The sequence below is a fragment of the Aptenodytes patagonicus genome, chromosome 21, assembly GCF_965638725.1.
Source record: "Aptenodytes patagonicus chromosome 21, bAptPat1.pri.cur, whole genome shotgun sequence".
NCBI lineage: Eukaryota > Metazoa > Chordata > Aves > Sphenisciformes > Spheniscidae > Aptenodytes > Aptenodytes patagonicus.
The window spans coordinates 5459538-5475904 of NC_134969.1; the positions used below are offsets into that span (position 1 = coordinate 5459538).

At 57.5% G+C, this 16367-nt stretch overlaps 1 protein-coding gene across 5 annotated transcripts in view; it reads left to right on the top strand.

Moving 5' to 3' along the window:
* PTPRU (protein tyrosine phosphatase receptor type U) overlaps window positions 1-16367 on the top strand; it is an 82796-nt gene that overhangs the window by 41225 nt on the left and 25204 nt on the right. For 2 of the 5 annotated variants that reach the window (XM_076357613.1, XM_076357618.1), the window contains exons 15-27: window positions 2368-2397; window positions 3869-4026; window positions 6331-6521; window positions 7723-7795; window positions 8817-8893; window positions 10523-10540; window positions 11435-11471; window positions 11819-11916; window positions 12012-12128; window positions 12822-12976; window positions 14462-14597; window positions 14693-14842; window positions 15009-15182. In XM_076357613.1, coding sequence (XP_076213728.1) covers window positions 2368-2397; window positions 3869-4026; window positions 6331-6521; window positions 7723-7795; window positions 8817-8893; window positions 10523-10540; window positions 11435-11471; window positions 11819-11916; window positions 12012-12128; window positions 12822-12976; window positions 14462-14597; window positions 14693-14842; window positions 15009-15182 — 1414 coding nt within the window. The remainder of the gene's footprint in view (window positions 1-2367; window positions 2398-3868; window positions 4027-6330; window positions 6522-7722; window positions 7796-8816; window positions 8894-10522; window positions 10541-11434; window positions 11472-11818; window positions 11917-12011; window positions 12129-12821; window positions 12977-14461; window positions 14598-14692; window positions 14843-15008; window positions 15183-16367) is intronic. The other 3 variants (XM_076357614.1, XM_076357615.1, XM_076357616.1) reach the window with 3 other exon arrangements.

A 16367-nucleotide genomic window follows, 5' to 3' on the forward strand; every position in this document is an offset into this window, starting at 1 on the left:
GGAGTTACTGGTGGTGACACTGCCGTGCTGGGCAGACTCCAAACCCCTGAGCTGTGCCTCCATGCGCTCGTGCATGTGCTCCTCCATGCACAGTGCCCTCCTTGCTCTGTGACACTGGGCATGGCAGGAGGCACTGGGGACCAAGGAGCAAAATCCCGGGAACGTCCCTTTGCCCTCGGGGCTCTGCAGCTTGGTTCCACTGTCCCTCTCCCCTGTATTTTTCAGTCTTTTGCCTCTTTTTCTGCTGCTTCTTGGCTTTGTGCTGCTCTATCGATTCTGCATCGATGGAAATGCCTTCTGGCCAGAATCGGGCTTGGCGGCGCCCTGGGCCGGCACTGAGCCCGGCTGTCCCTGTCCCACCAGCTCTCCCCTTGCTAACAGCAGCCGGGGGGTCCCGGGGTGTGCAGCCTTGCACCCCTCCAGCCGAAAAGTACAAAAATCAGCTTAATCTGCACTGAGATATTGTCTCTGGGCTTCCCCGCTGCCTTGGCCAGGCCAGGGCTGGATCCGTCCATGTGAGCGTTGCTGTCTGGGGTCTGATACCCTGCCCTCGGGGTGGATTAGGGATGGGGCCGTGTACAGTTCCCTTGCATCGAGCTGGCGTTCCCAGAGATGGGGAGGAAGGGAAAGCATATTCACTATCGGCCCTCCGCCGAGCCCCCCCGAGATGGCAGGCGAGCGCCCAGCGCCTCCCAGCACCGGGGGGAGCAGAGCCCTGGCGGTGCTCGGTTCTGGGGTGATGGCTGGAAAAAGCCTCCATCCACAGCTTTTGCCTGGAAAGTGGTGCGGTGTGTCCCGCTGAAATACCTGGTCAGACTCTGGCTCTCGTCCTGGGCTCTGGTTCCTTGAGAGCATTGGGAGGAGCAGCATCCCCCCTTCCTCCAGGGCTAGGCAGGGGGCTGCCCGCGGCTGCCCACCCCGGGGTGCGGGTGCTTGGACCATCCTGCATCCTCCTGGGCTTGTTTTAATGGGGAACCACTGAGCTTCCAGTGAAACATGAGCAATCCCTTGCTGAGAGCCTCCAGCTGGCTCTAAATGAGATGTTAAAATTTGGGTGCACGCTGGAGGGGAGGTTTTCCCAAGGGTGACAGTCCCTGGGGATCCCCAAACTGCTCTCCCACCCCCGTGGAGGGGTCCCTGCTCTCTGGGGAGCCAAGCACGGCTGTCATGGATGCGGCCGTGGCCATCACGGCAGGGTAGGAGGGAGGAGGGCGAGGGCTTTTCGGGACACTCATCCCCGGGAGCGCCGGGGATGCGGCCGCTGCTTTTTGCTCGGGCGCAGCGCCCTGGAAAGCAGCTTCTTACTGCATGGGGCTCGAGGCAGCGCCGAGCCAGGGGGGCTCTCAAAGCAGGGGAGAAAGGGCAGCAATTAAACGCCTTCCCCGTGCAGGGCTCGGGATGATGGGAGGAAAGTGTGTTAAGAGCCAGGGGGGAGAGAAAAATAGCAGGGCACAACCTCAGCCTGTGTAAATCTGCAGATCTCTTTGTGGCTTCGTTCTCCCTTAAAGGATTCTTGCTGATTGACGCCAGCTGGAAGAGCAAGGCTGTAGCATCCCTGCACACGGCGAGGGGTGCAGGACTGGCTTGTGGCTTCCTGCCCGCTGTTGCTCTGGGATGATGCTTGTGCGTACGGCATCAGATCTGTCCCTGATGGAGCAAGTGCCGCCGGTGCCGATGTGTTTTCGGGAGTGACGCTGTTGGGACGGTGGGTAGGAAGCCATGAGTGCGGCTGCTGCGTTCCCATCGCCCGTGCTGTGGAGCGGGAGGAGGAGGAGCAGCTTTGCTTCAGCATCCCGGGGTGAACCTGTCAAAGGACAAACCAGAGCCACAAATCAGACCCAGTGCCGAGGGCCCCGAATTCAGGGCTGTCGGGAAGCTGGGACGAGCCCATAAATCTCCAGAGCGTTTTGCTGTTGGTAAAACACTGACGTGGTGGGATGGAAATGCACCCCCAGAAAACGCTTGCCCCTAATAAATGGTGCACTGGAAACACGGCGTCCTGACCGCATCTCCTGCACTGGGGTTGCCTGGCCCCTAACCGGCTCCCTGGGGGATGCCCTGCTTTTTGGATACGTTTACTGTTCAGTCTTAAAAATTGTGGAATAACCCCTCGGACAAGGGTGCTACGGACACCCCACCGCCGGTGCAGGGACTGTGGTCACCCTGTGAGCTGGTGCTTGGGCTCTGCCATCAGGACGCTGGCTCCTGCCAGGAGTAAATAACCTACGGATGCAAAAGGGGAGCCAGGTTTCTTTACGGTGCATTTAATTTTCCGGCTGCTGAGTTGCCCTGTAACCCCCCTTCCCTTTGCCAGAGAAAAGCTGCTTGTGCAATTTCTGCTGTTCTCTCTCTTTGCATGCTTGCCAGGAGGAACTACTATTCTTATTCCTATTACCCGTAAGTAATTGTCATTCTTTCTCTCCTTTGCCCTTCCTCCCGGCCGCCCCCCTTGCCCTGCTGCTCCAACAAGTCCTTTTCTCTGCCGAGTACATTTTAAGTGCCTCTTTGTCTCGGGGAAAATAACGCTGCCGAGCTCGTTAGAGACAGAAGGCAGCGTAAAGGGGAAAAGTCAGCGACTCCAGGTTGAATTCTGGATTTTGGCAGCGTCTTGTGGTGTCCCGGCCCCACCAAGATGCTGATGTGGGCTCAGATCTCGTGTTCATCCTTCCCCGGGTGTAATCCCTGCTCTGGCTTCTTGGGAGCCTGATGCTGCCTCCCAAAAACACTCTATCAGTTTTTTTCTTAAATGTCTCGAATTTGGAGTGTAAGGTTCTGTCCCAGCGAGACCTCCTGGGCTTTCCCGGCATCTTCGTTAGGTGCCTAACAGGGACCTTGCATGGTGGGGAAAAGCCTCCCTGGTGGGTGCTGAGCACGTGTGCAGTCAGGGGTTCTAGCCTGTCCCTTGGGGGATGGATTTGGCCCCTGGCATGGGTTTAGAATCATACAACGGTTTGAGTTGGAAGGGACCTCTAAAGGTCATCTAGTCCAACCCCCCTGCCGTGGGCAGGGACATCTTCAACTAGATCAGGTTGCTCAGAGCCCCGTCCAGCCTGACCTGGAATGTTTCCAGGGATGGGGCATCCACCACCTCTCTGGGCAACCTGGGCCAGGGTTTCACCACCCTCAGCGTAAACAATTTCTTCCTTATATCTAGTCTGAAGCTCCCCTCTTTTAGTTTAAAACCATTCCCCCTTGCCCTATTGCTACAGGTCCTATTAAAGAGTCTGTCCCTGCCTTTCTTATAAGCCCCCTGTAAGTACTGACAGGCTGCAATAAGGTCTCCCCGAAGCCGCCTCTTCTCCAGGCTGAACAACCCCAACTCTCTCAGCCTTTCTTCATAGCAGAGCTGTTCCATCCCCCTGAGCATTTTTGTGGCCCTCCTCTGGACCCGCTCCAACAGGTCCATGTCTTTCTTTTACTTCTTGCACTTGTACTGTGCAGCACGGTGCTGCACGTGGCGTGTTGGATGGTCCATGTTGCAGCAAGGTGGTGTGGGGCAATGGGTGAGTAATGCCTGGAGGAGAGCTGGGGCTGCCCTGTGCAACGCCAGCCGGCCGAGGAGAGCCTTCGCTTGCCCAAGGAGTGCTCCCGGCTGTTCCAGACGCGGGGCATTTTGGCGAGGGGACAGGTGGGGACATTGAGGGTGAGCAGCTGGAGTTGCTGCAGCTGGCGAGGGATGATCCGCGTGGGGCTGCGACCGGCTTGGGGCACTGGAGAACCAAAGCGTGACGACTGCTGGGGGAAATAATCCATCCTGCTCCCCAAAATAATCCGAGCCCAGTAGCTTTGGGGGGATCTTGCAGCACTGTCTCGTCAGCCTTGCTTACATGTCCGTCTTCCCCCTCCTCACCTTTGCATCCCCCTGCAGAAAACCCGTCAACATGACCAAAGCGACCATTAACTACCGCCACGAGAAGACACACATGATGAGTGCCATCGACAGGAGCTTCACCGACCAGAGCACGCTGCAGGAGGACGAGCGCCTGGGGCTCTCCTTCATGGACACCCACAACTATGGCAACCGAGGTAAGGACAGGGAACCGCAGCATCCCCCCCATTCCCATCCAGCTGCAACAAGGGTCCCTGATAATCCCTAAATATCCCAGAAACAGCTGCAATATTTATTCAAGGCTCGGTAGCGAGTATTGCATCTATTTTAGCCTGATGCGTGTGGCACGTTGCAGGCTTTCCCATGCCCTGCAGGGAAACCTCCAAGGGCATCGATTTTATCGGTGTCTGTAGTAGCTTTTATCATCCAGCTTTTGCTGAAGGAAAAACACTCGTGGGCGGCTCGAGCTGGGTCTCTGCATCTCAATCTCTGGAAGCGGAAATCTGAGCTTGTGGCTGGGAGGCTTGAGGCCATTTGTGGGCTCAAACGCTGGCTGCAGCCCCCTGAAGCTGGGTGAACCCCAACTCTGCCGTACGCTGCGGTTGAAAGCTTTGCACCAGCCGTCACTCAGTACACCCAGCGTGGCTTTGCTCCACGGTGTTCTGCGCGGCCCTGGGCTTCGAAGGGTTAAAGAGCCACCGCGTTTACATCAGAGGGAGACCGATAATTTAACACCCACTGGAGTATGCATCTCCGTGCTGATTTAGTTGTAAAATAACTCGTTGGATGCCCCAGTTTCAACCATATGCTAATAACATCTGTTACAGTAACTTCCAAGATGCTGCTTACCCACAGCTCTTCTCCACCAGCTGCGGGAATAATATGCTTCCCGGCATTGTCTCGTGGATAATAGAAGCCCAGAGGGCAAACTTTTCCTCCTCTTAATACATCTAGTTAGGTGTATTATTTTTTGGTTACTGTCCTCGAAACGCTCAAAGGCTGGTGGGTCTCTGAGTGGGCTGAGCTGGGGCTGCTGGTCCTCAGTTCCTTCTGGGAAGGAAGGGGGCCAGATCCTGCTCCCACCTGCTTGCTTGCTCTGCTGCTGGCTGCTCCTCATCCCTCCGCTTGGTAGAGGGTAGAGGAGGAGATGTGGGGAGCTTGGGCTCTCTGCCACAGCTGGGGACAGCCTCTGCTGCAGCCACCCCCTGCCTATAAGCATCGTTCATTAACGAAGGTAAATGAACGGGCTGCTCTGTGACCCGCTGGGGGCTGTTCCCCACCATGCCTCGGTTTCCTTGCATTTAAAAAAAGTCACTAATACTTCTCACGGAAACCCGAGTGGGTCCTCAGCGTGTGGCTGTGCAGAGCTGTCGGCACCTTGCAAACGCCTGCGATTCATTTCTCATTAAACCCAGCGGCCGGTGTGCCCGTCAGCCGTGCCACGGGGCGCAGCGTGGCCCTCCCGCGCTGTCCCGTCGGTTCAGCCACCCGTTGGCAGCCTGCAAGGGAGATGTTTCTGGTTGCAGAGTTTGGAGCATCGTCTCCTTGGGGCTGTGATGCCTGATGGAGACCCTGTTCTGTGCAAGTGCTGCACCCGTGTGGCACCCACACTGCACCCACGTTGCACGGGCAGCCGGGGGGTGCAGGCAGGGGGTGAGGGGCTGCTCCTTGCATTCGAGCAGACCAAAAAAAACAGGCCGGGGAGCTTTGCGAGCGAGCCGGCAAGGGCGGTTTTTAGACGTGTTGTTAGGGGAAACTGCATCCAGGATGCACCATCTTGCAAAGCTGCTTCCCAGCAGCATGTGGACGGCGTTCCAGGCCGGGTGCTGCAGGATCTGTGCCTGCCGTATCTCTTGGCAGCAGCGGAGAACATCAGGTTTTGTGCAGACCGAGATTTCAGGATCCGGTGTGGGACCTTGCCCTGACAAACGCAGGCGAGGTCTTAGTCTGGCTCTGCTGGTAATTACACGGCAAAGGCATAAACCAGGTAAATACTGCATAAACTCCCCCATTAAACAGCAGCGAGCTCCATTTGTGTCAGTGCTAGGAATAAGGTGGCGGTATCTAGCAGCGATGAAAATTAACTGTTAAGCTGGGCTGGAGACTTCGGCAACGCGATTTTTCAAGTCAGGACTCTCTGTGAGTATTTGGGCACGTAGCTCTTACTCGTCTGGATGGGAGTTAATTGCTCCAATCGATGGCAAATAAGCTTATTAACCCCCTTAAGGTCTTGCCCACTGATTTCTAAGAGATCTGCTGTGGTCCTAAAAGGCTGTAATGGGCATTTTTGGCTTTGTGGTGTAGGAAGAGCTGCAGAGAGCACGGGGCGGGTCTGGACCACTTGTGGCCCCCAGAGAGAGACCGGCTGCAGCACCAGCATCTCCTGGGAATATTTCCAGGTGCCCTCTTGTCCCTCCTCTGTGGGTGCGAGTAGGTCATGGGGATGCGGTCCCAGGCTTTTCTCCCCTGATGGCCCCCCGGTTCTCCCTCCCCTTCTGCAGGCGACCAGCGCAGCAGCGTGGTCAATGAGTCCAGCAGCTTGCTGGGGGGCTCCCCCCGCCGCCAGTGCGGCCGCAAAGGGTCCCCGTATCACACCGGGCAGCTCCATCCTGCCGTGCGGGTGGCGGATCTCCTCCAGCATATCAACCAGATGAAGACGGCAGAAGGCTATGGCTTCAAGCAGGAGTATGAGGTGAGAGCATCTTGTGCTGGCGTCTCGGGGAGGGTGGGAGGGTAGGATGGACAAGGTGGCACAGGCAGGACCTGTGTGCAAGGAGAAGGTGCTCCAGACCTGGAGCTGCAGTGCTCTGGACAGCAGGAGCTGGAGCTCACAGCTCTCTGGACAGGCATCATCAGCACGCGGGGTGTCCCTGGGTCTGGATCAAATCTCTGGTCCTGGCAGCTCAGGATTTAATTGTCGGCTTGAACAGGTCCCTGAGATGAGCCAAATCAGCTCTGCCAGCCAGCCTGCACCTCTCCTGTCTGCAGTGCGTCATCCCGCCTCTCCTGCAAGGGCTGGGGATGCTTCTCCCTTTCTCAGGTCTTCCTGGGCACCGTGATGTCATGTTCTTCTGCTCTCCAACGCACTTGTCCTGTGATAAGCATGGCCATAGCCTGAGGAGAAGCAAATCCTCTACAAACTGGCAGCTCCCAAGACTGTGAAGACCCCAGGGACAGGACACGAGAGAGGGTGATCCCAGAGGGAGGGAAGTCCCTCCCAAGGGTCGTTGGCCGCATCGTGCCCATCCCAGCTCGTTGGGCCGGAGCGCTTGTAATGGAGTGCATTATTCCGCGCGCCTCTGCTGCAGCGCGCCCAGTGGGGTTGATTTCCCAACTCCTCGGTGTCCCACAGGTCTGGCGATTGAAATTTCCCAGTGAAATTACTGTTTAATGCTTAGTTGTTTCAAGTGCAGGAGGTTTTTTTCCCCCCCTTTTTCATGTATTGGACAAACCAGGGCTTGCTATAATCATTAGTACTCCTTGAAAAGCTGCTGTATGTTCTTGGAACTAGTCATTTGAAAGCACTCAGATATTATGGGAGGGGAGAAAACATGTAATTTCCTTCCACTTTCCTCCTCTTATGCCAATCTATGAATGTTACTGTTATTACACACAAACCTATTCTGTGCTGGGGAGGTTTAGGAAAAAAACATAACCAATCCTAGAAAAAAAACAGGCAGTATATAATTCTCTGGAAAATGGGGCATTTTGTGGATGCAACATAAGCGTGTAGCTGGCAGAGCGTGCTATGGAGATGGAGCCGGGGCTGCGGGACCTGGCTGCTGGGGTGGAGGGACCACCCTGTCTGCCCTGCTTCCCGGGAAGGTTGTGGGGCTGGGGGGGGGACCCCACAGTCCTGCCCTCGGGTCGTGACAGCCATCCCTTCCTTACAGAGTTTTTTTGAAGGCTGGGATGCTTCGAAGAAGAAAGACAAGACCAAAGGGAGACAGGATCACGTGTCGACATGTGAGTCCCTTTAGCAAAGGCTTAGACACCCTGAACAGCTTGAAAAACCTTCTGAAGGGCTTTGGGGGCTTTTTTTGGTAGACGTGCGGTCCGTGGCAAGGAATAAACTGGTGGGGTTTGGTTGGTCAAGGGCAGCAGAAAGGTCCTTGCTCAGTGCAGCGTTCCCAGCCTGAGAGCTCCTGTTGGGCCGGCGCAAATAGGAGGGCTGGAGCTGGGCTGGAGCTGGATAACTCTTGAGGATGGGACATCTTGGGGTGATGATAACATCACCATGATATTCCGGGTGGTGCTGGAAGGCCCCGGGTAACCGGGGGTGTGTTTTCTTGTATGGACTTATGAGAAACTGCAGCCCTGCCCCAGGGCGCTTCTGGTGTGGATGTGCAGGGTGAGACAAAGAGGTTAAAGGATGAGTTTTTAGGACAGGAGATAAGGGAAGGGCTTGACCCCATAGGAGAGGGGATGCTCGTCACCAGTTCCCTCCACAGTCAGCGTGGCGTGGCCACCTTGCTCCATGCTGCATCTCTGGTGACGTTCCTGCAGGGATGGAGGCACCAAGCCTGGCCCTCCAGGAACTCTGGTGCTCTCCACCTCCCGCATGCTTTGCTCCGCAGCTTCATCCCTTCCACTCCAGCATTGTCCGGGGCCCCAGGTGGACACCGAAGGCTGGGCAGAGCTCTCTGCTCATCTTTCTGGGCTCTGGCCATCCTGGTACCTTGCCGGGGCGGAAGGCAAGGTGCTGGAGGGTGTGTCTCCTCTGTCTTTGGCAAGACTGGGCAGAGCTCAGGGAGGTACCGTGCTGAAAACCGCTCCCCCATGTCCCTGCTGGTCTAAGCCACCATCTTTGGAAAGACCTCCACCAGCTTGTATTTATTACTCCTGAATACAACCCACCTGCCTGCGTTTTGCAGATTCCCAGTGCAAAACGATTGCAAAGGGTGCCCTGGGACCCGGCGGGGTGACGCGCCGTCCCCGTGCTCATCCCCCCCGGGTGCTGATGGTCCCTTCTCCCCTTGCTCTCCAGACGACCGTCACCGAGTGAAGCTGCACCCACTGCTGGGCGATCCCAACTCAGACTACATCAATGCCAACTACATCGATGTAAGTGGGGACGGTGCCTCTCTCCGTGTGGGGTCTGGGCTGGGACAGGAGCTTCCTGTGGACCCCGTGGACTGTCGGGGTCTGTCCAGCAGCGTTTGGAGGAGCTTAGACAGCCTTGGACGGGCTGATCTGTGCACCCCTGAGACACACCATGAAGAGCCTGCCTGATTTATTTATGTTCATCAGCAATTTCTGCTTGCTGTGTCTCTCCCTTCTCTGCTCTGCTCTGTCCCTCCTTTTTCATTCCCTCTCTCCTCCCCTTTTCCATCCTCTCTTCTCCCCTCGCCTGCTCTCGTGGCCATGGATCTCCCTCCTCCCTGGGCGGAGGATGAAGAGGTTTAGTGGGCCAAGGGACCGGCTGGGGGCTCACACTGGGATACCCCCCTGTGGTGGGTTGACCCTGGCTGGATGCCGGGTGCTCAACAAGCCGCTCTATCAGCTCTCAACAAGCCGGGTGCTCAACAAGCTGCTCCCTCCTCAGCTGGAGGGGGAAGAGAAAATACAACGAAAGGCTCGTGGGTCGAGATAAGGACAGGGAGAGATCACTCAGCAATTACCGTCACGGGCAAAACAAACTCAACTTGGGGAAATTAATTTAATTAATTACCAATCAAATCAGAGCAGGGCAATGAGAAATAAAACCTAAATCTTAAAACACCTTCCCCCCACCCCTCCCTTCTTCCCGGGCTCAGCTTCACTCCCCATTTTCTCTACCTCCTCCCCCCAGTGGTGCAGGGGGACGGGGAATGGGGGTTGGGGTCAGTCCATCACACGTTGTCTCTGCCGCTCCTTCCTCCTCAGGGGGAGGACTCCTCACACCCTTCCCCTGCTCCACCGTGGAGCTCCATGGGCTGCAGGGGGACAGCCTGCCTCACCATGGTCTTCACCACGGGCTGCAGGGGAACCTCTGCTCCGGCGCCTGGAGCACCTCCTCCCCCTCCTTCTCCACTGCCCTTGGTGTCTGCAGGGCTGTTCCTCTCACATATCCTCACGTCTCTCTTCGGCTGCAATTGCGCAGTGACGTTTTCCCCTTCTCAAATACGTTCTCCCAGAGGCGCTGCCACCGTCGCTGATGGGCTCGGCCTTGGCCAGCGGCGGGTCCGTCTTGGAGCCAGCGGCATTGGCTCTATGGGACATGGGGGAAGCTTCTAGCAGCTTCTCACAGAAGCCCCCCACTACTAAAACCCTGCCACGCAAACCCAATACACCCCCGATCCTGTTGGTGCATGTGAGTCTGGGCAGAGCTTGGCCCTTGTGTACCCTGAGAGCCATGTCCCCCAAGAGTGATGTCCCCCGTCGCCTCCAGCGATGCTGAAACCAGGAGAGGTGCAGGAAGGCTCCGTTGGGCACAGGACTCGAGCATCTTCTGGAAGCAGCAGCAAATTCCACTCTTCCTTCCTTTCCAGAGGATGTCCTCTGACAATGGTGGCCTGATGCCACCGTGATGGGTTCCCTGTACCCGAGCAGTATCCTCATGCCTGTCCCCTGTCCCCGTGTGTCTTTTCTCCCCTGTGGCTCTCCATGACCCGCTCCGGGGCCGGTGCTCTAACCTATCTCTTGAGCTGTGCCTCACTAATGTCTCTGTCTGATCTTTTTCTCTCAAACCTGTGTCCCAACGGGATCGTTAAGATTCGGATTAACCGAGAAGTAAGTAGACGGTTCCCCTCTCCTTCTCTCTGCTCCCGTCTCCTCCCAGGTGTTGTACTGGGCAGTGTGGCATTAAATAGCATCTGGGAGAGGCAGGCTGGGAAAATGTGTGGACAAACTTGGGTATGGTCCAGGAAAGGGGAAAGCGAGGTCTCCGTGGCACGTCCTCCCTGGGGTGATGGAGAGCAGGGTCTGTGTGCTCCAAGGAGGGACTGAATTCAACCCACAAAAATCCCCTGTGAAAGGATCCATGGTGGATGGAGAAGCTGCCATCACCTCCACGCATGTGACGTGGTTGAGCCCTGCTGGACACATGGCCGAGGTGTGGGACACCAGGTCACCGGTCCCTTTGGCAGTGGCCTTGCTGGGATGTGCTCTGTGGGCTGGCACGTCCCTGTTAAGAGTTGGGAGTGGTCCCAGTAAGAGGCTGGGATGAAGGAGGGGAGCGGGGCCGTTGCTCAGTGCCGTGTGGCTGCTGTGGGATGGGATATCATTAACAGGGCTCTCGTGAGGGCATTGCCGTGCTCGGCAGCAATGGCAGCGGCACAGGAGCCGGGGTAGAGCCGGCAGACCCCGGGATGCCTGCGGGGTGCTGCTGGGGATTTTGGTGCAGAACAGGGATGAGGATTGGGCATTACGTGAGCCCTTCATGGGGTGTGGGACACGCACCCTCCCAGGACAGGGTGCACCGGGTGCAGGATGGCTGCTGAGCCTCCTCCACCTCCTCTTGCAGTGGGGGGTAGCACCGCACCGGTGGCCAGGTCCTGGCCCGGTGGACGTGGGGCGTTGCCACCACTTGGGTGACTGGGAAGTGTTTTACGGGGCTGTGCCCCGGCTCTTGAGTGTCCCAGTGTTCTCCCCAACTTGGGACTGACGTCTCTGCTTCCCTTGCAGGGCTACCACAGGTCCAACCACTTCATAGCCACACAAGGTGAGCCGCCGCCTCCTCCCCCTGCCCTCTCCGTCAGTGGTTCAGCAGCTCCTGATTTAGCAGCTGGGTTTTGTCCCTGGTGGGATTTAACCTTGCGTGGGCAAGAAGGGGAGGGGGAATGGGCCGATTCGGGGCCAAACGGGGTGGTAGCAATGCAGAGCAACTCCTACCCCTCCTGCCGCCCTATGGCACCGTGTGTCCCTGGGGGAAAAGGGTGCTTAAAATGCTGCAGGGGTGTTAGTGCCGCAGAGGCAAGAGGGGAAATGCGGTGGCATCGCGGCGCTGCTGTGGCTGGGCTCCGCTGGCGCTGCCCATCCATCCCCAGTGGCCTTTCCTCCGTCCTGCAGGGCCCAAGCAGGAGATGGTGTACGACTTCTGGCGCATGGTGTGGCAGGAGCACTGTTCCAGCATTGTGATGATAACCAAGCTGGTGGAGGTGGGCCGGGTAAGGACCCCATCCCATGCTTCTCCCTCTGGGCTCCAGCTCTGCCAGAAGCCTCCTCCGCAGAGCCAAAACCCCATCCCGTCCTCTCCTTGCAGGTGAAATGCTCCAAATACTGGCCAGATGACTCCGAGATGTACGGGGACATCAAGATCACCCTGGTGAAGTCAGAGACATTGGCCGAGTACGCCGTCCGCACCTTTGCTCTCGAGAGGGTATGGTGCTGTTCCTGCCAGCCGCGACCTGCCCGACCCTGCCCTTTCAGGCAGAGAACCGACTGCCTTGGGCTTCTCTAACCATCACTAGATTGGCATTTACCAGTACCCTATTTATTTACCCCAACGTGGGACTTTCACCCCTGATTGAGGTGCAGCCTCTGAGCCCTGGGGATGATGGTAGCTTCTTCCTTTGCCTTTTCCCTGGCTCTGTGTCCTCCGCCGGGGCGAGCGGCTCAGCCCCGCTTTGGTTTCCACAGTGAGCGAGTATTTAATTTTCCGTGTGAGCACTATGTAATTACAACGGGGGTGAAGGATGCTTTTTCTCCTCCGGGCTGGAGTGCAGGTTATGTGGCCATTACTCTCCAGCGTGGTACCTGGGGATGGAGCCGGTGTGATTTACCCCTTAATCTACAGGAATGTGAAATTACTGTCTAGTTATAGGGCAGGTAACAAAGACGCTCGTGGTATTAGACCTGTGGCTGCTGCCGCCTCCTCCTCTTCCTCCTCGGCTGGTTTTTAACCCTCTTGCAGCCAAGGAGGAGGGAGCTGCGGGGCTGTCAAAGCAGTCGACCGCTGTGTGGTCCATCTGGCTGGATGCTGAGCTGGCAAAATCATGGATTCCCAAGAAAATTAGGTGTTTGGGTGGCTTTGCCCTCTGCACCCTCGCTCCATCTCACCCTTCCCTTGCAGCGGGGCTACTCGGCCCGGCATGAGGTGAAGCAGTTCCACTTCACGTCATGGCCCGAGCACGGCGTCCCCTACCACGCCACAGGGCTGCTGGCCTTCATCCGCAGGGTGAAGGCGTCCACGCCGCCCGACGCTGGCCCCATCGTCATCCATTGCAGGTATGTGCGTGGCTGTGGGGCAGAGCCAGCTGCGGGGGAGCATCCCCCTCCGGGATGGGGTTTGGTTGGGGTATGGCTGGCCCCGGCGGGGAGAGTGCTGTGTCTTAGGTGGGTGCTCAGCCTCTGGCTCCGAATGGTGCTAAAAGCTCTGAACGATACTAAAATATTCAGCAGGGAAATATAAAAGGTATAAATTGGGTTCGTAACAAGGAAAGGCTAAGGCAGGGAAGGCACCGGGGCTGGCAGCGTGAGGTTGGATGTTCCTCTGCGATGGCATCCAGCTGTAAAATGTCACCACTGGGCTGGCGGCAGCAGGGCGACTGCGGGTGGTCCAGGGGGGTGAGCAGGGAGCAGCACTTTTTTGGAGGCTGCCCCAGCACACGTTACTGATGACGCAGCTCTGTCCCCGTGGGCAAGGGTGGCACAGGGCGATGGGCAGCTGGACTGCTGCTGGTGGTCAGGACTTTGGGTCTGGCCGAAGGGAGAGGCGGGGAGGGACAGCAGGACAGCCCCATTCCCGGGGTTACCTGCAGGGTGGGAGCGGTGGCTTTCTGTCCCCTGAGCAGGCGTCCCCACGCGACAGGTTAATGGCTCTTCTTCCGCTGGGCAAACAAGGAGGAGCTGATGAGCGGGAGGGATTTTTTTTTTTTTATTTGATTTCTCCCTGTCAATTGCCTCATCAGTATTCATTCACCGGCAAGAGCGAGTGTGATTAATGCCCGTAGCCTGTAATCACTGATAATGACGATGAGTGATTCATCAGCCCCAGAAATTAGTATTTCACTGGAAAAGACTTTGTAGGAAAGGAGCAGGGGGAGCGGTTCTGTTCCCAACGTGTTGCCGGGGTGGGGGGGGGTGTCGCTGCATCAGTAGGTCTTTTGCTGCGAGTACAAGCATGCCAGGATTTGGGATATTGCCGCTGCTGGGTCATCTGGCTCCAGGCATCCTACTGGGCTCAGCCTTAACCCGAGGGTCCCCCCGGGGGAATTCAGACCCCCTCTGCGCTGGGGGTGCCTCCCTGCGCTCTCAGGGCTCGATGCTGAGCATCCTCTTCTCCCGCTGCCTCCATCAGCCCTTTTGGGATGGGGTCCCAGAGGACTGTTGGCACTCAGATGGTTTAGCTGCTGGTTTCGTTGCAAAAAACCTGTGTTTTCCTGTCTTAAAGCAAAATTGAACCTTAGATGTGGGTGCCCAACCTCCCACCCGCCACCTGACCATCTTGCAGCCCCCGGGCCGCTGTAGCGGTGTGTTTGGGCAGGGGGCGGGGAGGGTGGCTTAAGGCAAAACTGGACTGTGGTTATGGAGGCGTGCGAGGTCCTGGCAGCCCTGCCTGGACCCCGGCTGCCCCTACATCCATGGGCAGGGGCTGTATGTTAAGCCCTTGCCCACGCCGACCTCGCTCCGTGCCTGCTGGCGTCTTGGGCTGTGTGTGGATGCTGTGCAGACTGGGAATGTGGTCGCTGTGTTTTCCCCCTCCATCCCTAGCGCCGGCACGGGGAGAACTGGCTGCTACATCGTCCTGGATGTTATGTTGGACATGGCTGAGTGCGAGGGCGTTGTGGACATCTACAACTGTGTGAAGACCCTGTGCTCGCGGAGGATCAACATGATACAGACGGAGGTGAGCGGGTGTCGGGAACGGCCGGGGACACGTGGGACTGCTGTCACCAGCAGGTTGCGGAGGCTCAGCCCTCTCCCCTTTCCTCCCCCTGAAAGGAGCAGTATGTCTTCATTCACGACGCCATCCTGGAAGCCTGCCTGTGCGGGGAGACCAGCATCCCCGCCAGCGAGTTCAAGCCCACCTACAAGGAGATGGTGAGGATAGAACCGCAGAGCAACTCCTCGCAGCTGCGGGAGGAGTTCCAGGTGAGCGGCCCCAAAACCCCTGCACCCCCCCCTGCAACGCCCCCTTGCTCCTCACCCTCCTGGTGCCCACCATCGCTGGGACCAGCAGGCTCTGACGAGCAGCAGGCAGGGGTTTTGGCCCCGGTGCAGGCAGGAAGGGAGCTAAGGGGAGCACGTGTACTCGCAGACCCTGAACTCGGTGACTCCCCACCTGGATGTGGAGGAGTGCAGCATCGCCCTCCTGCCCCGCAACCGGGAGAGGAACCGCAGCATGGACGTCCTGCCGCCCGACCGATGCCTTCCCTTCCTCATCTCCGTGGACGGAGACAGCAACAACTACATCAACGCGGCCTTAACTGATGTGAGCGTGCTGCAGGGAGGGAAGGGGCCGGTTTGGGTTGTCTTGGGCAGCTTTTCATGGCAAAACCTTGCTCGGTTTGAATTTATGGCCTCGTTTTGCACAAGGGCACGAAGGCACGTGGCAGCTGTGTGTGGGGGGAGGAGGGGCTAGGACTGGTGTAGCGGGGTCCTTCAACCCTTCTTCTGTGTAGCAGCATCTTCCTTGTCTTGAAAGAGCTTTTCGGCTGCTCTCACAAGCTGCACACAAAGGGTTTTCGTTTATTTCATAGCAAAATGGAGCGCAGGAGGGAGAGGAAGCTCTGGGAGGGGTTGGTAGCACTGAGCCCCCGCCGTGTGCTGCCAGCACCCTGCCTTGCATCCTCCTGCCCTTCCTCCCGGTGCAATTCAGGGGGCTCTGAACTGCTCCCAAAGCCACCGTGCATCCCCCCGGTGCAGTCAGAAAGGACACCCGTGATGGCAAAGCTATTTCCTACCTGCTGATGACCACTAAGCAGAGCAGAGGATGCTGCAGGCTGCAAGCCCACACCGGGCGACGGGTCATTTGTCACCGAAACCACTTTCCTCTCCTTGAAACAAGCTGGGGTGCTTTGCACGGGCAGCGCTGATCCCCACCGCATCCTGGGCACCTTCCCCGAACCCTCCCGGTCACAGCTGAGCACCAGCACCAGGCTGAGCCCTGTTTTTTTCACGCCATCAGTGATTTATCTTTGTGCAGATCTCGTCTCCCTGTTACCTGCTCTCGCAGCAAAAAGCAGTTTGTCAAGCGGAGGTGGTGGCTGGGGAGCGGCACCCATTGGGCTGTGGGCTTTGGCTACCGTGGGATGGGAGCTTTGTTTTCAGCCTGCTTGGTGTTTGCATATCCATTTTATTTTTATACACCACTGAGCCTCCCTTAATCTCTGCTACAGGGTCAGAGAATAGAAATTTCTTCACAGACAGAAAAAGCCCTTTAGATGAAATTCTCGCTGAAGGGATAAAACCCATTTCCCTCTTTTGGGGGGGGGGGAGGGGAAAAAGCAGCTCATTTTCTTTAAGTGCCAAAGCGGTTTGCTCAGTCCGTCCGTCTGTCAGATGAGATTGGCCTGTGCTGCCCATTACCGGTGCTGAGCGCTGCGGCGGCGCCGGTGCTGGTGGCAGGCTGGCAGAGCCGCGCTCTGCTGTGCGCTGGCTGCCGACATTTACAGCG